This window comes from Cnephaeus nilssonii (assembly GCF_951640355.1).
Source record: "Cnephaeus nilssonii genome assembly, chromosome: 21".
NCBI lineage: Eukaryota > Metazoa > Chordata > Mammalia > Chiroptera > Vespertilionidae > Cnephaeus > Cnephaeus nilssonii.
The window spans coordinates 43047299-43067002 of NC_137092.1; the positions used below are offsets into that span (position 1 = coordinate 43047299).

Consider the following 19704-nt stretch of genomic DNA (forward strand, 5'->3'; position numbering starts at 1 on the left):
TCCAGGTGAGACTTTGGGTATCAGACTCATTCATGGAGAAACTGGACTGTCTGGCAGCGGGCAAAACTCGAGAGCAGCCTTCTCTCAGAGGTGCGTGCAACCATTGCCGCGGGACACTGAGACACAGGGGCCACTTAGGGCGGGGCTGACGGGAAACCAAGGCTGTCTGCTCCACCCTGAGACTCCGCCCCATCCAAGCTGAGCACAGAAGCTCTCCCAGTGGAGACACAGCTGATCCTCACAGCCAATTGGCTTGGAGGTCAACTCCCCCCAGTGATACTAACAACAATCTAGGCTTAACTACAACAAGACTGTGCACACAGCCCACAAAGGGGTGCACCAAGAGTGTCCACCTCAGGTAACTGGGGAGGCTGAGCCACTGGGCTCTGCTAGGACACCTAGCACACAAAACCACTCTATCAACACAGGGAAGCAGCCAAAATGCGGAGACAAAGAAACAGGTCACAAATGAAAGAAATGGAAGAAAGCGAAAGACTAGATATAGAGTTCAAAACCACAGTTATAAGGTTTTTCAAGAATTTCCTAGAAAAGGCCAATAAATTTAACGAGACCCTCGAGGATATGAAAAAGGATCAACTAGAAATTAAGCATACACTGACTAAAATAAAAAATATTATACAGAGACCTAAAAGCAGACTAGAGGATCGCAAGAATCAAGTCAAAGATTTGGAATACAAAGAAGCAAAAAACAATCCTCCAGAAAAGAAAAAAGAATCCAAAAATTTGAAGATAGTGTAAGAAGCCTCTGGGACAACTTCAAGCGTACCAACATCAGAATTATGGGGGTCCCAGAAGAAGAGAGAGAGCAAGATACTGAAAACCTATTTGAAGAAATAGTGACAGAAAACTTCCCCCACCTGGTGAAAGAAATAGACTTACAAGTCCAGGAAGCGCACAGAACCCCAAACAAGAGGAATCCAAAGAGGACCACACCACGACACATCATAATTAAAATGCCAAGAGCAAAAGACAAAGAGAGAATATTAAAAGCAGCAAGAGAAAAACAGTTAGTTACCTACAAGGGAGCACCCATACGATTGTCAGCTGATTTCTCAACGGAAACTATGCAGGCCAGACAGGAGTGGCAAGAAATATTCAAAGTGATGAATAGCAAGAAACTACAACCAAGATTACTCTACTCAGCAAAGCTATCATTCAGAATTGAAGGTCAGATAAAGAGCTTCACAGATAAGAAAAAGCTAAAGGAGTTCATCACCACCAAACCAGTATTATATGAAATGCTGAAAGGTATTCTTTAAGAAGAGGAAGAAGAAAAAGATAAAGATAAAAATTATGAACAACAAACAGGTAACTATCAACAAGTGAATCTAAAAACCAAGGGAATAAAAAATCTGATGAACAGTATTAACTGGTGAATATAATAGAATCAGGGGCATAGAAAGGGAGTGGACTGACAATTCTTGGGGGAAAAGGGGTGTGGGGGTGCGGGAAGAGACTGGACAAAAATCGTACACCTATGGTGTGGGGAACGGGCTGTAAGCTGACACGGTCCTTGCACCTGTAGGGGCTAGCAAGGCTGGCACCCTACCCGCACAGATTTCCCAGGCCTGTTTGGATGGCAACTAATCAGTATAACGAGAGCAACCCCTGCCTACAGAGCTTTCCCAGGGTTTGTTTATATGACTGCTATCAGTAGGATAAGAGCCACTTTCATGGCTTACCAAGAAATATGTATCCAACTAGTGAGATTTATTGTAACAAGAAACCTGTCCTTCAACTTATCCCTCCAGTAGTGATTTTAGAGAAACAAAGAATGTTTTCCTTGTGAGTGATTCCCTGCTTAGTGTCTTATGTATAAAAAGCACTGTATTACTAATAAAAGTTGCCAGAGCTTCTCAAGAGCTGTGGACCTCCCGAATCCCACTGTCCTGTCTTTCTTTCTCTTCTCAAATCCCACCTCCCTACCTCAGCCCGGTTCAATCGTCAGGCTGGACCTGACAAATTGGCGCCCGAACAGGGACCTGAGGACTTGGGAAGCAGAAGGTGAGGATCTCCTCCCGATAAAGAGTGCACTCGATAAGGTAAGGGAGGAGCATTTTTTTGATAGTCGGGAGTAAAGCATGGGACAGTTAGAATCTAGAGAAAATGCCCTTTATGGGCAAATGTTAAAGTCTATGCTCAACAGTAAAGGAACTAAAGTTAATGACAAGCAAGTAAAAAAATTTTTAAAATTCATTCAGGATGCATTTTCCTTATGGAATTTGATACGGGATTGTTTAGATCCCAGGCATGAACATAATCAACCATCTCTTAAGCCAGGAAAGAAAGAGAAGCAGTGTACTGTCACAAAAAAGGGGTCTAAAAAAGATGATGATACAGGTGTTGTTCAGGCAAAAGAGGAGGAAGATTATTTTTCTGCTGGAACTGAAGAGGGTAGTGATGTGGAAGATGTGTTAGAACAATTTTTAGAAAGATTAAAGCTTCTTGGCAAGAAAAAGAGAAGCCGCGGGGGCCGTTCCCGCCGCTCTCCGCTGCCCTGTGCAGCGCCAGTTCCACTCTCCCCTCTCCAGATGGCTTTGCAGGAGGCACGAAAGGCTGGTGAGGACTTGGGCATTCACGCCTTCCCCGTTATGGAACGGGTGAACCCTAACACGAGACAGCGTGAGCGTACTTATGACCCGCTTCCTTTTAAAACCCTGAAGGAGTTAAAAACAGCCTGTGCTCAGTATGGGCCCACTTCTCCTTATACTTTAACCATCTTGGAAACTATAGCCTCAGAGGCTCTCCCACCTAATGATTGGAGAGCTATTGCCAAAGCCTGTTTATCAGAAGGGGATTATCTCTTGTGGAAATCAGAATATGATGAAAAGGCTAAGGAGCAAGCTGCTCGTAATCGAGCAGCCCAGATTAATATTTCTTATGAAATGCTGGTAGGAGAAGGAGCCTATGCTGATACCCATAATCAAATTCAATACCCCCTGGAAGCTTATGGACAAATTAATAGAGCTGGGATCAGAGCCTGGAAAAAGCTTCCCACCTCTGGTCAGAAAACAGAGGAGCTCTCAAAGATTATTCAAGGGCCAGATGAAAAGTATCAGGATTTTGTCTCTCGGCTGTTACAGGCTGTTGGCCGAGTAGTGGTGGATGGAGAGGCTGGCATGTTAATAGTCAAGCAGTTGGCGTATGAAAATGCTAACGGTGCCTGTCAAGCTGCATTGCAGCCCTATCAAAGAAAAGGGGATCTCTCAGATTATATCCGCATTTGTGCAGATATTGGTCCCTCGTATATACAAGGAGTTGCCATCGCGGCCGCATTAAAGGGAACCACCATTGAGGGAGTTCTTCAGCAACAGTTCAGCACAGGGAAAAGTCAAACACACAAGTGTTTCACTTGTGGAGGAACAGGACACATGGCAAAACAGTGTCCCTCTAATAAAGGGGTTAATAAAGGAAATGGCAGAGGTCCCAAACAACCTGGACTGTGCCCTGAATGTAAAAGAGGAAAACATTGGGCAAATGAGTGTAGATCTAAGGCAGATATCCAGGGAAATCCCTTGCCTCAGCAGCAGTCGGGAAACTCCCGAAAGGGGCCAGCTCAGCCCCGGCAAATAATGGGGGCTCTATCTGTTTATCCTCCTGCCCCTGTGCCGCCTCAAGGCCACCTGGCTGCGCAGCATCCAGTCTGCCCCAGGAGCAAAACGGATACAGGAGTTATTCCGAGCAACCCCCGGAAGTGCCGGGTTGGACCTTGGACCCATAAAGCGATATGTATTAACTCCAGAATTGGGACCACAAGCCATCCCTACTGGGGTATATAGACCCACTCCTGAAGGGATGTTTAGCCTTTTACTAGGTAGAAGCAGTTTAACTATAAAAGGATTACACCAGGAGTGGCAGGAGAGGGCAGGGCTATCTGCTCTCCCGCAATAAGATTACTTAAAATAAGATTACTTAAAGTTACATTTAAGAATTATAAAAGAACTTACAGGGAAATGCGAATCTTGGCTAAATTAGGTATGAGTTATTACTTCAGAAAGCATAAAAGAAAGAAAAAATTTGAGATCTGTCTTTCTTTTAAGCATAAAAAGAAATTTGGCCAGATCCGTTACTAATATTTCCCCTGAAGTAAGCAGGATATGGGGGAAGGAAGAGACACGTGACGATCCAATATGGATGCCCACTCTCCCAGTATACAAATTTAAAGTTTCCTTTCTCGCCATGAAAAAGCCTTAAAAATTTAGAAATGTGTCTGGAATTTTTGTGCTGGTGGGGAGAGAACTTAGCTGTAAGACAGAATGCACGCATAGTCTGATTTCAGACATTTAGATTGTCTTCAGCTGGAATCTCTCTGCACAAGCTATAGAAAATTAAAAACCCAGAACTGGTTATTTTTCCTAAGAGAAACGGCGAAAAAGTCTTCTTAAAAGAAATTCAAGCTAATTCCAGCAACAAGATTCGCATTTCCATAATAAAGAGCTGTTTTTAAAATACTAATAAAGTGTGTTAAAAGGTTGACTTTTAAAGCCTTCAAGAATATAAGTAAATTTATCTGTCATGAAATTTATTCAAAATAAATGCTTTAAAATAATTAGAATTGGATTTGAATCTCAGAAATTATTAAAATATAAATATATATTAATTATAAAGATCTAAGTAGCCCAGATAATTAACTATACCCTTTGTTAATAGAGGAAGGGGTAGATGCCCTTCCCCCAGCAGAGTTACTAGCAAATAAAAAGTAAAGTTTAAATTTACCTCATAAGAAAAATCTAGAGGACAGAATTAAAGCCATTAATTGATTATGTCTTATATTTCTCTTAGAAATATAAAATATCATCAATCTAAGAACTACTAAAAATATTCAATTTACAAGCTCTAAAAATTCAAAGTACAGATTAAATTAGGAGAAATTATATAGTAATTATATTACCTAATATACAAAAATATATTTTTAAGAAAATAAAATGTTGTATTTTCTCTAATAATTAGGAATTCAAAATATATTAGTTATTGGTCTGATTTTAAAAAGAGGATTAATTCTATAATCCAGTTTAAATATAATTAATATTCTTTAAGATAACTTAGGTATATAATTTTTAAAGCATATATATAAATATATACATATATATATTTAATCTTTCCATCCAAGTTATTTCAAGACTAAGAGTGATTTTTGAGCATCTCATAGGGCCCCGATATGTTCAAAAGTCTATTCTCTCTTAAAAGAAATATATTTTTTTAATTAAACCAATTGATACTTGAAATCACATAGAAAGCTTTATCAAATAAAAATTAAGATTTTTTATTTATACATATATATTAAATATTATAAAGGTTTTCACCTGTGAGAAGGGCAAAAACAATATATTTCTTAAATATAGCCATACTTTTAGATCAGACCAATAAAGTATTAAACCTATAAGTTTTACTAAATAAGTTTCTTTACTTTTTAAATAAAGATACCTACTTTAATTCCTTAAATATATTAGCTTATTAAATTATAATCAAGGGTTTCAGCTTAAAGAAAAGCCAATGTCTTTATAAGCAATTTAATTAAGTATTCTAAGAAAGTTACTAAGGCCTTGTCTATACAAAAAAAAAAAATTAACAGCCAATTTAAAATTAAATTGCCATACCTAGAACAAAGTATATCCTTACATAATATTATTCTACAATGTCATTATATTTTTTTAATATTTTACTACAGCATATTTTACATTTATCCAAAACAAACTTACAAACTAATTTTTTGAATGTTTGGCAGCAATTTAAAAGGACATAAAAGGATTTAATCCCTTCCACTATATAGAGGGCCCCCTGGGAAGGCACCTGAGCATTCTATATTGGCCCTTCTTGCTCTTTTTACCAAGAGGGACCCTCTTCTCACAATGTAACTGCCCGCAGCTGTTGCCTGAGCTCTCTATTCATACTAAGGTTGAAGCCTCATAGTGGCTAGTACCATAGATCTGTCTCTTTCCCAATGGTGTGAGCTCGGCCCTCTCTAGAGAAGAAACCTGGGTTCCCCAAGATAAATGATCAATGCCGGGGCCCCGCCAGCAGGCGAGGGGATCCCAAGGCAGGTGCTGGGCGTGGAGGCCATAGGGGCATAATCTACCAAGGAGACAGAACTGAACCTCACATCACCCTGCTTGGCCCCGGAGGATGGCTGGTTAGTCAAAGACGGGTAAGATTCCTCAGGGGAGGAACAACCTAAGACAGGCACAGTCACAGAGGGGCCATCAGGAGAGAACTTGGGGGTCAACAGAGGTGGGGCACAGAACCTCACCCCCCCAACATTACAGGGGCCTGAACTCTAGCCCCTTCTGAGGGAGGTCTCCTGCCCCATGGCTGCTTCGTGCTTCCCACGCCCAGCCCGGATCGTGACCCAGGTAACAGACAGAGACTTGGCCTAGCTCAGATCGGGACCCAGATAACAGAGACATGGCTAACAGCAGCTGCCCTATATCTAAATCCAGCCTAACACCAGGAATGCTCAGGGCTTTCTCAGGGATACAAATAATCCTTTCCATTAATATTTACAGGGTAAACTAAGATTGTTATTAAAATATTAAATTTAAAAGTAAATTAGTAGTCAGCCTTACTATAAAAGTACTTATAATATAGCTAGCTAGTTACCTATAGGCTCAACCTTCAAACTACAGCAGAAAACACAGAGCAAAAAACAAAGGTCCTTCAAACCCTTTATATTTCAGTAGAAATACAAGCTCTTATTTATACCTTAACAGATTTTACTACGAAGCCCATCAACATATAGTAATAGTACTTATGTAATAAATATAGCAAAAATTATTAAAACAGCTACTATAAAGCACACTAATATACAAAAATTTTTCATTTAATTTTCAGCCTTTAAAATATTATTTAACAATAACAATTTCCATATTTTATTAGAAACAATGTTCTCAGTATATTATCCACCTTCTTATACCAACTTTAAAATTAAATCCCCAAAGACTTAAACCTAATCATATCTAGCAAAAAAATATCACTCAATTGTAAAAAGAACCATTCATACTCTTACAATCATTTACTAAAAAACAAAAAAGGGGAAGAGGTTGTGTTTTATATCTTTCCAGAAGGAGCAATGCAGCCAATTCGGGTGCCAGAGAGTTACGTGTGTCACCGCAATGGACTCAGACAAGCTCCTGTGACCCTTCACTCAAAAGGACTAAGTACAGCAAAGCAGAAGAAGAAGAAAACTGAAAGCTACGCAAGGGACTGAGGTGCCAACATAGAGTCATCTGAAGAAGTTAACAACTGAAGTGCAGCAGATTATGGAAAAGCAAGAAGTTGAAGCTACTTCTTCAACCATGTTCCTGCTCATGCTAGCATCTATTAGCTGCCAGTCTTCTGCAAAGTTTTACGCAGGCAAAAAAAAGACTCTAAGTAAATATACACCAGGAACACCAGCAGCAAAAAAGACTTTCTTTCATTTAGTAGCTAAAAATATTATTATGTCCATAGTTTTGATTTCTCTCTTATTATTTTATTATTATTTAATAGCCATAGTTTTGCTCTTAACATTCAAGTTTTAAAAATGATAACATGTATATAATTTAACTTTACATTGGCATTGTTTTAATATTAGAGCTTTGTTATTGATATTTAAATTTTACTTTTATTATTAGTAGCCTAGAAAACAGATATCAGTAGATTACATGGAAAGATTCAAGCTATTAATGATACAGGTTCTGCTCTGTTGCCTCCTAGCGAAGTGGCACAGAATCCTATATAATAAAGAGGTAATATGCAAATTGACCCTCACGCCCTCACAAGATGGCTGCCTACGACCAGGCCGGCAGGGGGATTAGTGAGGGGCAACCAAATGACTGAACAAGCAGGCTGCGTGGGGCGACTAGGCTGGCAGGGGGGTTAGTGAGGGACGACCAAACGACTGAACAAGCAGGCTGCATGGGGCTACCAGGCAGGTGGGGGTGGGGGCAGTTGGGGGCAACCTGGCTGGCAGCGGGGAGCAGTTAGGGGCGACCAGGCTGGCAGGGGGGACAGTTAGGGGCGATCAGGCCGGCACACAGAGGCAGTGAGGGGCGATCAGGCCGGCGGGGTGGGGGGCAGTTAGGGGTGACCAGGCAGGCAAGCAGGTGAGCGATTAGGAGCCAGCGGTCCAGGATTGTGAGAGGGATGTCCGACTGGCAGTCAGACATCCCACAAGGGGTCCTGGAAAGTGTCCCCTCGGGAGTTTGATCAGGAGACCGGTAGTTCGATTGCTCACTGTGATGTGCGCTGACCACCAGGGGGCAGTGCAGAACGAAGGAAGGCCCCAGCCAGCAGCCAAAAGACCCCGATTGGCCCTGATTGCCGGCCAGGCCTATGGACCTTACACGTGCACAAATTTTGTGCACTGGGCCTCTAGTATTTTTGATAAAATTCTAAGCCTATGTCTTTTCATATATTACAATCATTTATCTGGTCTCTGTCAATTATTGTTATCCTTGCTCTCGTTATTCTCTGCTTAATTCCAGTCTGCTTCCGAACCATTGGATCCAGCATCCGGTCCCTGCAAATAGGACTACATGAACTTCGCTTAAAAGACAGAGAAGGGGGATCTGTGGGGAACGGGCTGTAAGCTGACACGGTCCTTGCACCTGTAGGGGCTAGCAAGGCTGGCACCCTACCCGCACAGATTTCCCAGGCCTGTTTGGGTGGCAACTAATCAGTATAACGAGAGCAGTCCCTGCCTACAGAGCTTTCCCAGGGTTTGTTTATATGACTGCTATCAGTAGGATAAGAGCCACTTTCATGGCTTACCAAGAAATATGTATCCAACTAGCGAGATTTATTGTAACAAGAAACCTGTCCTTCAACTTATCCCTCCAGTAGTGATTTTAGAGAAACAAAGAATGTTTTCCTTGTGAGTGATTCCCTGCTTAGTGTCTTATGTATAAAAAGCACTGTATTACTAATAAAAGTTGCCAGAGCTTCTCAAGAGCTGTGGACCTCCCGAATCCCGCTGTCCTGTCTTTCTTTCTCTTCTCAAATCCCACCTCCCTACCTCAGCCCGGTTCACAGCCCGGTTCAATCGTCAGGCTGGACCTGACACTATGGATGAGGACAGTGTGTGTGTGTGTGTGTGGGGGGGGGGGGGTAAGGGCAGAGGGTGGGGTAGGAACCTGGTGGAGGGGAGCTATGGGGGAAAAAAGAAGAACAATTGTAATAATCTGAACAATAAAGATTTATTAAATTTAAAAAAATAAAATAAAACATCAGTAAGATGTGGGAATTTCTAGGCCTCCTGGATTCAGATCAGTGGGCTCCTTGAGGAAAAGGGGGGAGGGAGACAGAAAATTAATTGAATAAAATTTGATGAAGCGGGGAGAGGTGGAGAGGGCAATGGGGGGCATATGTAATACTTTCAATAATAAAGATTTATTTTTTAAAATTTGATGAAAAGTCTAAACTCAAGAAGCTCTATGAGAAGAAAACTATACGACAGGGTCCTCCTCCAATTGCTTAAAAACGGGCACAAAGAGAACACCTAGCAGCAGCCAGAGAAAAGGGACCCACTGTGACCAGAGTCCCACAGACACGGTGACAGCAACCTTCCCGTCCAAAACGGCAATTCCATCCTAACACCGAGGAGGAGGAGTTCATGTTATTTGTCTCTCTTTAAGGGGTGAGTGGCCGTTTAAACAAAAGCAATGATGAACACAACGGTAAAGGCATCATGGTGACAGCGTAGGGGCCCAAGGAGAGGCGGGCGCTGTCCTTCCTGGGACGTGACGTGAGACACCCAGGGACAGACTGAGGCAGCCCGGCAGGTGCACACGCCGCACCAGCTGCTGGGCCGCTCCAGAGCGACGCCGGGGAGGTGGCGCAGGGAGGGTTGTGAGGACATCCGTGCCACCCAGCCACAGCCTTTATGGGCGTTTTTGCATAAATAAACAAAATTATTCCAAAATTCACAGGGCAACGCAAAGATCCCAGAATAGCCCAACAACCCTGAAAAGCAGGTCACAGCCGGGCCCCCTTCTGAGAGTTCTCACACAGGCACAGGCTCAGCCGGGCAGGGCGCGGGAGTCAGGGCCCCCTCAGCCGCAGGGGAAGGACACAGGGAAGGACAAGCTGGGGTTGGCGTCCTGCATCCCGGCGGGGCCCTGGGACCAGGATGAGCCATGGCCCGGGCACCGGCGCGGCATTCATCGGCAGCACCGGGCCTGCCTGGTCTGGTAAACTGCTCTGGGGAAGGGACCCAGCCAAGACTGAAGGTGAGAGCTGCCAAGTGGCCAGGTGCTAAGTGCCAGGCCTGAGGCCCCCACGCCCACCCTGTCACTCCTCAGACCCCAAGGCCTGTCTGGGCGCCCATGCGGGCACAGCCAGAGCCAGGAGGGGGCACAGCGAGGGGCATGGGGCCTGGCATGCAGGCAGAGCGTGGCTCCTGGCTCTGCTGCCGGGCTGTGTTGGTGGTTTCCCTGACGCTTCCGCTGCCCGTCTCCTGGACGGATAAGCCCACTCCCTCTTCCAGCTCCCAGAGTGGAAAACTACCAGCGCCCGGGCCCAGGCCCAGGGGCGCATCCCCGGCGCTGCGTCCGGTGGGCTTGGCGGACCGGCCTGGAGGAGCAGCTGCCCAGGAGCCACGGGCACCCGATGCTGCCAAGGTGGAAGCCTCAAAGGGCTGCTTGTTCGTGCTGTTTGCTGTTTGGCTGCGAGTCCCGGGCCTCGGCTCCCGTCAGTGCGAGTCCTATTGCGCTTCCAGGAAAACGCCAGGCGCACACGAGGCCCCTCTGGGCACAGGGAGGACACGCGTGACCGGGAGGGGCGCTCAAGACGGTCGGTGGTCCACAGGACGCCTGCGGCCCTGAGCCTTCAGAGCCAGGAAGGGCCTCCAGGAGACAAGCCCCTGTGACGGCCCAAGTGCACTCTTGGAGCCAGAGCGGAGGGCGGGCTTACCCAGGGTGCAGCTGCCTCCGTGACCAGGCCGGGGCCCGGTCTCCTGATCCCGTGTCTGCTCCCGTCGACTCCAGCCTACCACTGTCTAGTTCTTCCAAGTCCCGAAAGGACAGGATGACCCAGTTAAAGAGCTGAAACAGGTCCCCACAGGTCCACCTGCAGCTTCGCCAGGGCAGTATCAGGGAGGCTCCGTGCAATGGGGTCCTACCGAGGCCACGGACGGTGACAGGGTTTGCTCCAGGGACAGGAGCTGTGCTGCCAGGACCCCGTTGCCTGCCTTGAGACTCCCCTTAGGAACTGCCCTTTGGGATCACAGTTTTCCTGGAAGACCCAGAACTCTCCAGAAATAACCCTCTGAGCTCCCTGAGCTGTCCTGGAGTCTAGGCACTGCACGGGGGTCAGACAGGTGCCCCCCTCCCCTGGTCACGGAGTCAGAGGCTGCACAGTGAAACCACGCACCCCGCCGCCAGGAGGGCGCTGCACGGCGTGGCAGCTGGACGCCCGGAGCACGGAAGCTGCCGGCCAGGCGGCCGGGGAGTCGCCTACGCTCAGCACTGACTGCCGCCTCCGAGCTCGCCTTCCTCGTCTGTACCAAGCCGGGTGGGGATCTGGTGGGGTCATACAGAGCTGGGTGCTCCGTGAGAAACGGGGCCCTCGGGAACAGATGGGGGCCTCCTGGAAGGCATGGCAGCCACTTCTCAAGCCTTGGAAGGTTGCCTGCAGTTTAATGGTAATAACTTGGTTATAGGAACGCTGTGACACACGAGTTAATGTGTGTCAACTACTTAGAGACATGTCATTTAATAAAAGTTAGGTATTATTTTTTAGACTTTTTTTATTGATTTCAAAGAGGAAGGGAGAGCGAGAGAGAGATAGGAACATCAATGATGAGAGAGGATTATTGGTCGGCTGCCTCCTGCACTCCCTGCTCTGGGGATCGAGCCTGCAACCCTGGCATGTGCTCTGACTGGGAATTGAACCTTGACTTCCTGGTTCATAGGTCAACGCTCAACCACTGAGCCATGCCAGCTGGGCGGTATTATTTATTTTATAATTATTTTCCCTCTGACACAGCCTAAAAAAAGATTGCAGTTGGCTTCCAAAGTTATATAAGATATGACAGAAAAACAGAAAGAAAAAGAAAGGAAGAAAGAGAGAGAAAGAAAAGGGAGAGAGAGAGAGAAGGGGGGGGGAAGGAAGGAAGGAAGGAAGGAAGGAAGGAAGGAAGGAAGGAAGGAAGGAAGGAAGGAAGGGAGGGAGGGAGGGAGGGAGGGAAGAAAGAGGGGCTAAGGGGAACAAAAAATAGGGACTATAATAAAGGGAGCTTATTTCAGGTTAATATCCAAAACACATTGCATTTGGTTCCGTATGTTTTGCTAATGATGGGCCTCAAATTGGGCTCTGAGCCTCCTAGTAGCCAATTCAAAAGTAAAAGGTAATCAGTTAGCCTGACTCACAATGGCCACAAGGTACAAGTTAGCTTCTTATTCCTGTTTTTGGTGGGATGGAGGAGCTGGCAGGAACCAGCGCCCCCTTGAGGAGAAACAGAGGAGAAGATGAAATCCACAGATGGTCTCTGAGGGCACCTGATCCTTGGTGAGGTTGGGAGAGCAGAGGGGCAGACTCCGGAGACCGACCCACTGCGGCCGCTTCAGCTGTTTGTCGGTTTGGGCACGGGGTGGCCTACGGGCTCTGCACAGGCAGAGGGTCCCGGGAGACAAAGCCCCGAGCTTCCAGAGCGGCAGCCTCTCTCACTCAGCACAGTTGCTGGGTGTGGAGACAGCAACTTAAACACTTAGGGAGGCTGAGCTGAGTTCTGACCAAGCAAGATCAGAGTTCAAGACGCACCAGGGAGGGAGCTCCAGACAACACAGGGCATTTTAACTGTCGGCCGGTCCGACTATGGGCTCACGTCTTCTTGAGAGAGTCAAAGATCCAAACACATTTTAAAGAGAAGAACCCCAGCTTCGCCGGGCCAATTGCTGCCCACAGGCCAGGCATCTCAGTGGCTATAAACAAGGGGAAATGTGCTCACATGTGTCCAAATACGTCTAAGTCTCTTGCTCCTGGCATTTCAAGGGGGAAATTCAGATCCATCCCCATAAGAGAAATTAGGGATCAATTTTATCTAATCATGAAACACAACCAATAAGCGTATATGCTCTTGCTGTTAGCATTAGTAGTTCCTAGCAAAGCTCTCTGTCACTACTGAGCAAATTCCTCAGTAAGGAAAGCTGTAATGAAGTCTTAAATATTGGTCTAACCCCCTAAAAGCAAACAAATTAAAATCACAGCTTTCTCATGGTGCGCTTACCCACCCCCATGGCCAAGCTCCTGCGCCAGGATAGACCTTTGCTTAAGTTCGCTTGTGCTTAGGACACACTGCACTGTTAGACCTCAAGTCCTGACTCCAGGGGGTGGGGGGGGGCAGGGAGGGGGCAGGGGGGATGGCGGGGCCACAGCAGGGCCTGCAGGAGGCTGGGGGCGGGGCCACAATAGGTCCTACAGGAGGCTGGGGGCGAGGCCACAGCAGGGCCTGCAGGAGGCTGGGGCGGGGCCACAGCAGGGTCTGCAGGAGGCTGGGGGCGGGGCCACAGGAGGTCCTACAGGAGGCTGGGGGCGGGGCCACAGCAGGGCCTGCAGGAGGCTGGGGGCAGGGCCACAGGAGGTCCTATAGGAGGCTGGGGGCGGGGCCACGGGGCCACAGGAGGTCCTACAGGAGGCTGGGGCGGGGCCACAGCAGGGTCTGCAGGAGGCTGGGGGCGGGGCCACAGGAGGTCCTACAGGAGGCTGGGGGCGGGGCCACAGGAGGTCCTACAGGAGGCTGGGGGCGGGGCCACAGCAGGGTCTGCAGGAGGCTGGGGGCGGGGCCACAGGAGGTCCTACAGGAGGCTGGGGGCGGGGCCACAGCAGGGATACAGGAGGCTGGGGGCGGGGCCACAGCAGGGCCTGCAGGAGGCTGGGGGCGGGGCCACAGCAGGGCCTGCAGGAGGCTGGGGGCGGGGCCACAGCAGGGCCTGCAGGAGGCTGGGGCGGGGCCACAGCAGGGTCTGCAGGACTTCCAGGTCCCCTCTGGCTAGCCCCTCTGGGTTCAGTATCCCCACCCTTTCCTGTAAATCGATGATATTCCCACAGGATCCTCTCGGCTTCCTATCCTCTTGTGAGGCTATGTCCCATGTGGATAATTTGGATCCTTTTTTACAGAAGAACACCGAGAAGCATGGGAGCTCCTTGACTTCCTTTTTGCCCCTCCTACCCCCACCCCTTACTGATGGAAGCAAGTACCAGGGAGGCGGGAGGTGGGGGTCATGAGCTCAGCCATGGTCACCACAGCACACGGACAGTGGCCCGGGTCATAAACTCTGGGAAGCAGGAGAAAGTCACAGACTTTTAAACAGCTCACCACCTCCTACTTAATGCCCACCCCCCCAAAAAAAACCTCACTGTTTATAAAGTCAAACTTTTACTTTACTGTATATGTGTCCAAACCACCAAAAAATCCTGGGTGGCTGCCCTGGCTGTGTGGCTCAGTGGGTTGGGCATGATTCCAGGCACCAAAGGTCACCAGTTCAATTCCCTGTCAGGGCACATAACCGGGTGTGGGTTCCATCCCTAGCTGGAGTGCATGTGGGAGGCAGTTAATCGATGTTTCTCTCTCACATGCATGTTGCTCTCTCTCCCTCTCCCTTCCTCTCTCTCTAAAATCAATTTCTAAAAACACATTTTAAAAAAACGCTGGGTGGCCAATCTTGCCACATCCACGCTTCTCTGAGGCCTGCTGGTCAGACCAAGAGCTAAGTCAGCAATCAGACTATTCTCCCCAGAAAAGCCCGCTGTCAGGGGACACACTCGGCCTGGCACAGGGCCCTGGCCCCCTTGCAGTTAGGGCGGCCAGAGTCCAGGGTTGGTGGGACCCCCCCCCCCACACACACACACACACACGCACCCAAAGGTCCCTTGAGTCTCTCTCGGAACTACAAGGGCCATCGTGGTCACTGATGAGGTCTTTTGCTTTCCTCCTCCATCAGCCGCTTGACAGAACGATTGTTTCACGCTGTCCGGGTGTTTCAATGCCCTCCTCTTCCATAAGTAACCCCCCCTCCCGCCCCCCGCCCTGGCCACTGGGTGGAGAGCCATCCCATACACGAAAGGTGGTGGGTTTGATTCCCAGTCAGGGCGCATACCCAGATTTTAGGTTCAATCCCCCAGGTGGGGCGCATGCAGGAGGCAACCTATCCATGTTTCTCTCTCTCTCTCTCTCTCTCTCTCCCTCCCTCCCTCCCTCCCTCCCTCCCTCCCTCCCCTTCCTCTCTAAAAAAAATCACAAATCCAAAAGTGGCAAATCCCAACACTCAATATTTGTGTGTGACTTTCCAAAGCCCATTGACCCCCCACTGTCTCACCTGGTTTCCTGAGAAGTGCAGAGTAGCTTATTCTGCCCATTTTATAGGTGAGCATAGTGAGGCCCAGAGATTCACCCGAAGTCACAAAGCTGAATAGTGATGGAGCTGGAACTAGAACCGAGACCACTTGACTTCCATGGCCGTGGGGAGGTCACAGGGCCTGTGTCTTCACGTTGCCGTTCCCACACACCCCCCACACTGTGTAGAGTGCGCCTCAGGGACAAGAAGAACCAAGTTGGCAACAATGAGGACAGAGGGTGAGGGAGGCCGACTGCCTGTGTACGTCTCAGAACGCCCTGCCCCAGGGCAGCTGACATGTGATGGCAAAAGAAACCTGCGTCCCGCTCCAGGACAAGGTCAACACGCAAACGCTGCTGCACCCCCACTGACGAGAACCACCAGCAAGAGAAAGAGAGAAAAGAAGCCCACTCACATGGTATCGGAAAGAATTAAAGTGCCTGCAAACAGATTTAACCAAGGAGGGAAAAGACCTGTATGTTAAAAACTACACAACAGGGATGAAAGACATTGAAGAGGACACGAAGGAATGGAAAGATATCCCATGCTCATGGAGTGGGAAAACCAATATTGTTTAAATAGTTGTACTACCCAAAGCCATCTACAGATTTAATGCAGCGATAATTACAGTAGCAACGAGAGGGAAACAACCGAATGCCCACCAATAGATGACTGGATTGAAAAGCTGTGGTACATTTACACGATGGAATGCTACAAGACCATGGAAAGGAGGAATCTAACAATTGGTGACAGCATGGATGGAGCTAGTGGGTATTATGCTAAATGAAAGAAGTCAGAGAAAGACAAATACCATATGATTTCTCTTAAATGTGCAATCTAAAAAAACACCACCACAAAACACTAAGCTCATAGAGACAGAGAACCGATGGTCAGTGGCCCGAGGTGGAGGGTGTGAGGGATGGCTGAAGGGGTATAAATTTATTGAAAATTTTAAAAATAAAATAAAATACTCTAATTTTAAAAAATAATGGAACCTGCATCCTGGGAGGGAGAACATGGTGTGGCATTTTGTTACCACAGGCGAAGACAAAGCTGTTGACCAGACACTCCCGTCACCTGCTGAGGATCCAAACACCAGGCGCTCTGCCTCCGGTGCCACGCCACGTGCCTCTGCCTGGTGCCCCTCGCGACAGCCTCCCGCCTTCGCTTCCGGTTGGTGCCTCTGGGACGTGTTCTAGCTCAGTTGCTCTCCTTTCCTTTGCTCCCCTGACCTCGCCAGGCCCCTCATCTCTCGCTCCCTCTCACCCTCCGCCTCTCAGCAAGAAGACACTGGAGCCCATGCTGGGGGCTGCAGGAGGCGGAGCACAGAGGTCAGGAAGGCCCAGCTCTGCACTTAGCCCGTCCCACCGGACCCTGCCTCGTGGGCCGGGCCAAGTGCTCCTCGGGACTTGGGGTGGTGCCGACCTGCCTCAGGAGGTGAGGGAGGAGCACAGTTGCTGACGGCTCCGGGAATGCATTAAGGGCTCAGGGACTGCCCGTCGGCCCTCTCCTGGAACGGGCATTCTCACTTTCCTGTTTGGCGCAGTCAAGGGGCTGAAGGGCAGATGCGTTTCCGTTGTTCCATGGAGCCATCCTTTCACTGGCCGACGGACACCGGGGCACCCTCAGGGCAGACGAGGCCAGCAGCACGCACGCAAAGAGCCAACCGCACGTCTGGCAGCACTCACTGGAGAGAAGTTCAACCAGGAGGTCTCTCCTTCCCAGGGCTCCGCTCAGGCCATGGCAAGTCTACACACACAAGTGCATGCACACGCACACACACTCTTGTGGACATACAAATGCACACCACACACATACCCACAAATGTGCGCACACAAATACACATGCATGCGCTCACAAAACATACATACACGTGCACACACATACACACACAACACACACAGAGATTCCGTGTTCCTATACAGATCACTCGTTAGAAACGGGGACTGCAGGGTTACGCTCCTGCTCCCGCCGCAGCCGGGCCTCCGACCGGAGGCTGCTCCTTCGTTTCAGCCGTGCAGGCCCTCATGCCCGCGTCTCGTAGGTGTACCCAGTGGCAAGCACCGTGCCTCTGTCACTCACAGTGGCTCTTCCTGGAGATCAGAGCAGGGACAACAACACAATGACAACAGCAGGTTTGTCTGTGGGGCAGGAGCCGCCCCACCCCACGGTGGGAACAGGACAGGAGAGAAGGCGTCCGCGCTCAGACCTGAGGCCCACACTGGGCTCTCGGCAGCACAGCCAGGGCCTGGCGGGATCGCTCAGCACGTCTCTGAGTTTGAGGTGCCGTCGATGACCCTCCTGGCGGCACAAAGCCCGTCCCGTGGAGGTGGGATTTCTGTGAGGAGAAAGGGTGAGCATGCTCACAAGTGACTCTCGTGCTACGTGAGGGGAACAACGTAAAACTGCGCTCTGGAGGGGAGAGGGGAGGGGGGAGAGGGGAGGGGGGCACAGGGGTGAGTGGTGATGGCAGAGGTTTGACGGGGCGGTGAACACACAGCACAGTGGACAGACGGTGTGTTGTGGAATTGTGCACCTGAAACCAGTGTGATTTTTTAACCAGTGTCAGCCCAATAAATTCAATAAAAAGGAAAGAAAATGAAAACGCTCTCAGGTCCTAGTGCGGACAGAGCAGAAGCCTCATGCTGCGCGGCTGGTGAACAGGCAAAGGCGTCGGGGAAAACCCCACGGCAGTGTGCAAAAACGGTCACGGGTGACACGGAACCCAGACATTCCACTCTGAGGCCACACCCAGGAGAACTGAGCGCACACGCCCACGAAAGGCTGCACGGCACGGTCACGGGAGCTTCACGTGTAACGGCCGAACCGGAATGCCGTTCCACCACGTGGACCGGACACACGATACTCAACACGACGCGGCACGACAGGCCCCACTGCACGCAGCACGGCGACATCAGACACTCGGACGGCAGAGCCAGGCGCACGCTGTACTCCGCGCGCTGAAGGCCTGACGGAGCGCACAGCCAGCAAACACCGCCCCGAGGAGGCGCGGACCGTGGGCGCGGGCGCGGCGCCGCTTCCTGACCTGGGGCTGAGGGCCCAGGCGCGCGGGCCGAGTCCCCCGGGGAGCTCCTGGCATGTTCGCTTTCCTAGGTTTGCATCGGCGGCCAATGCGGACACAGCCCCGATTCTTCGCACCCCGAGTGGTTTCCATGCCCTGGCCCTCTGACCCCGGGCCGGGCCCATGACAGGCTGGCCGAGGCGATGCCACACTTTCCCGCGTCTGCTCTGGCCGCCAAGTCCTTTCCACTGCAATGCACCCACACCAGCTGCGGGGCACATCCTGGTCCTCAGAGCCAGGCCACGGAGGCGGGAGGGCCAGCTGGCCCCAGGTTCGTGGGGGACCAAGAGGAACTCAGAGAACGGTCATCCAGGCCCGACTGTCACCCCCTGCCCAGGTGGCCAGGCAGCATCACCGTGGTAACAGGCAGGTGATACCATTGTCTATGTCAATGTAAAGTGTAAAATGCATGTAATGAAAACATGGGGGCTGAAAGCTTCCTCGGAGACGTTGCTTTCTGAGCTCGCCGCGCGTGCAGGAAGGAGGACCTGCCGCACATCCACCAGGGAAAGCGCGGGCCTGAGCCGGCCCGTGGCTGCTGCCCCACCCCCACTCTAATAGGTTTCCCCGTGCTTCTCCCCAGTGGGGCGTGGGTTCCCCTCTGCTCCTGCTGTAACGCCCACCCCCCCGCCCCCCGCCTGCCCCGTCGGCCTGCCTGTCCGGCCCGGCTGAGCGACGCTGTTACCTGGGTTGACCTGAGCTCTCGCAGAACTCAAGATGGGCAGCAACAGGAGCAGCACCGAGGGCATCCTGGGGGCCGGGGCCATCTCAGAGGCAGCGAGGGACCTGCAGCGCCGCCCCCGGGAGGGCGCGGGAGAGAAGGAGAGTGTGAGTGAGCGCCGACACCAGGGCACACGTGCCCGAGGCTCCTGCTTCCACGCGTTGGTTTCTGTACTGAGAGCTCCAAACCGTAGGCCCTGAGAGCTGAATGGACACGCAATAGTCACTGTTATTCACACGCTCATGGGACTGGATGCTCATACTATAGGCAGGAAACAAAGTTGCCCTAAGGTGAATACTTACCCAAATGGTGAGTGATGAAACAGTAAAACTTACACTTACAATATTTTCATAATTCTGATACTAATGCCAACATTAAACCAAACAAAATATTCCGTGATGTTCACTGTCTGCCTTTGAAACAATGTGAGGCCAGCCCTGCCCTGCTCGGCGCCTGGGCCGGTGCTTGGGAAGTGCGTGTTCCCCCAGAATGACCAGCGGCGAGGGATCGGAGCGGAGGCATCGGCACGAACCACGTCCACCTTAATGAAGCATTTGTGGGCGTGTATGCAC

At 49.8% G+C, this 19704-nt stretch overlaps 1 protein-coding gene across 1 annotated transcript in view; it reads right to left on the reverse strand.

The window, feature by feature from the left end:
- Positions 1–19704, reverse strand: part of DDR2 (discoidin domain receptor tyrosine kinase 2) — a 75347-nt gene that overhangs the window by 30701 nt on the left and 24942 nt on the right. Inside the window, exon 2 of the mRNA XM_079761969.1 lies at positions 19097–19197. Coding sequence (XP_079618095.1) covers positions 19097–19178 — 82 coding nt within the window. The 5' untranslated portion in view covers positions 19179–19197. The remainder of the gene's footprint in view (positions 1–19096; positions 19198–19704) is intronic.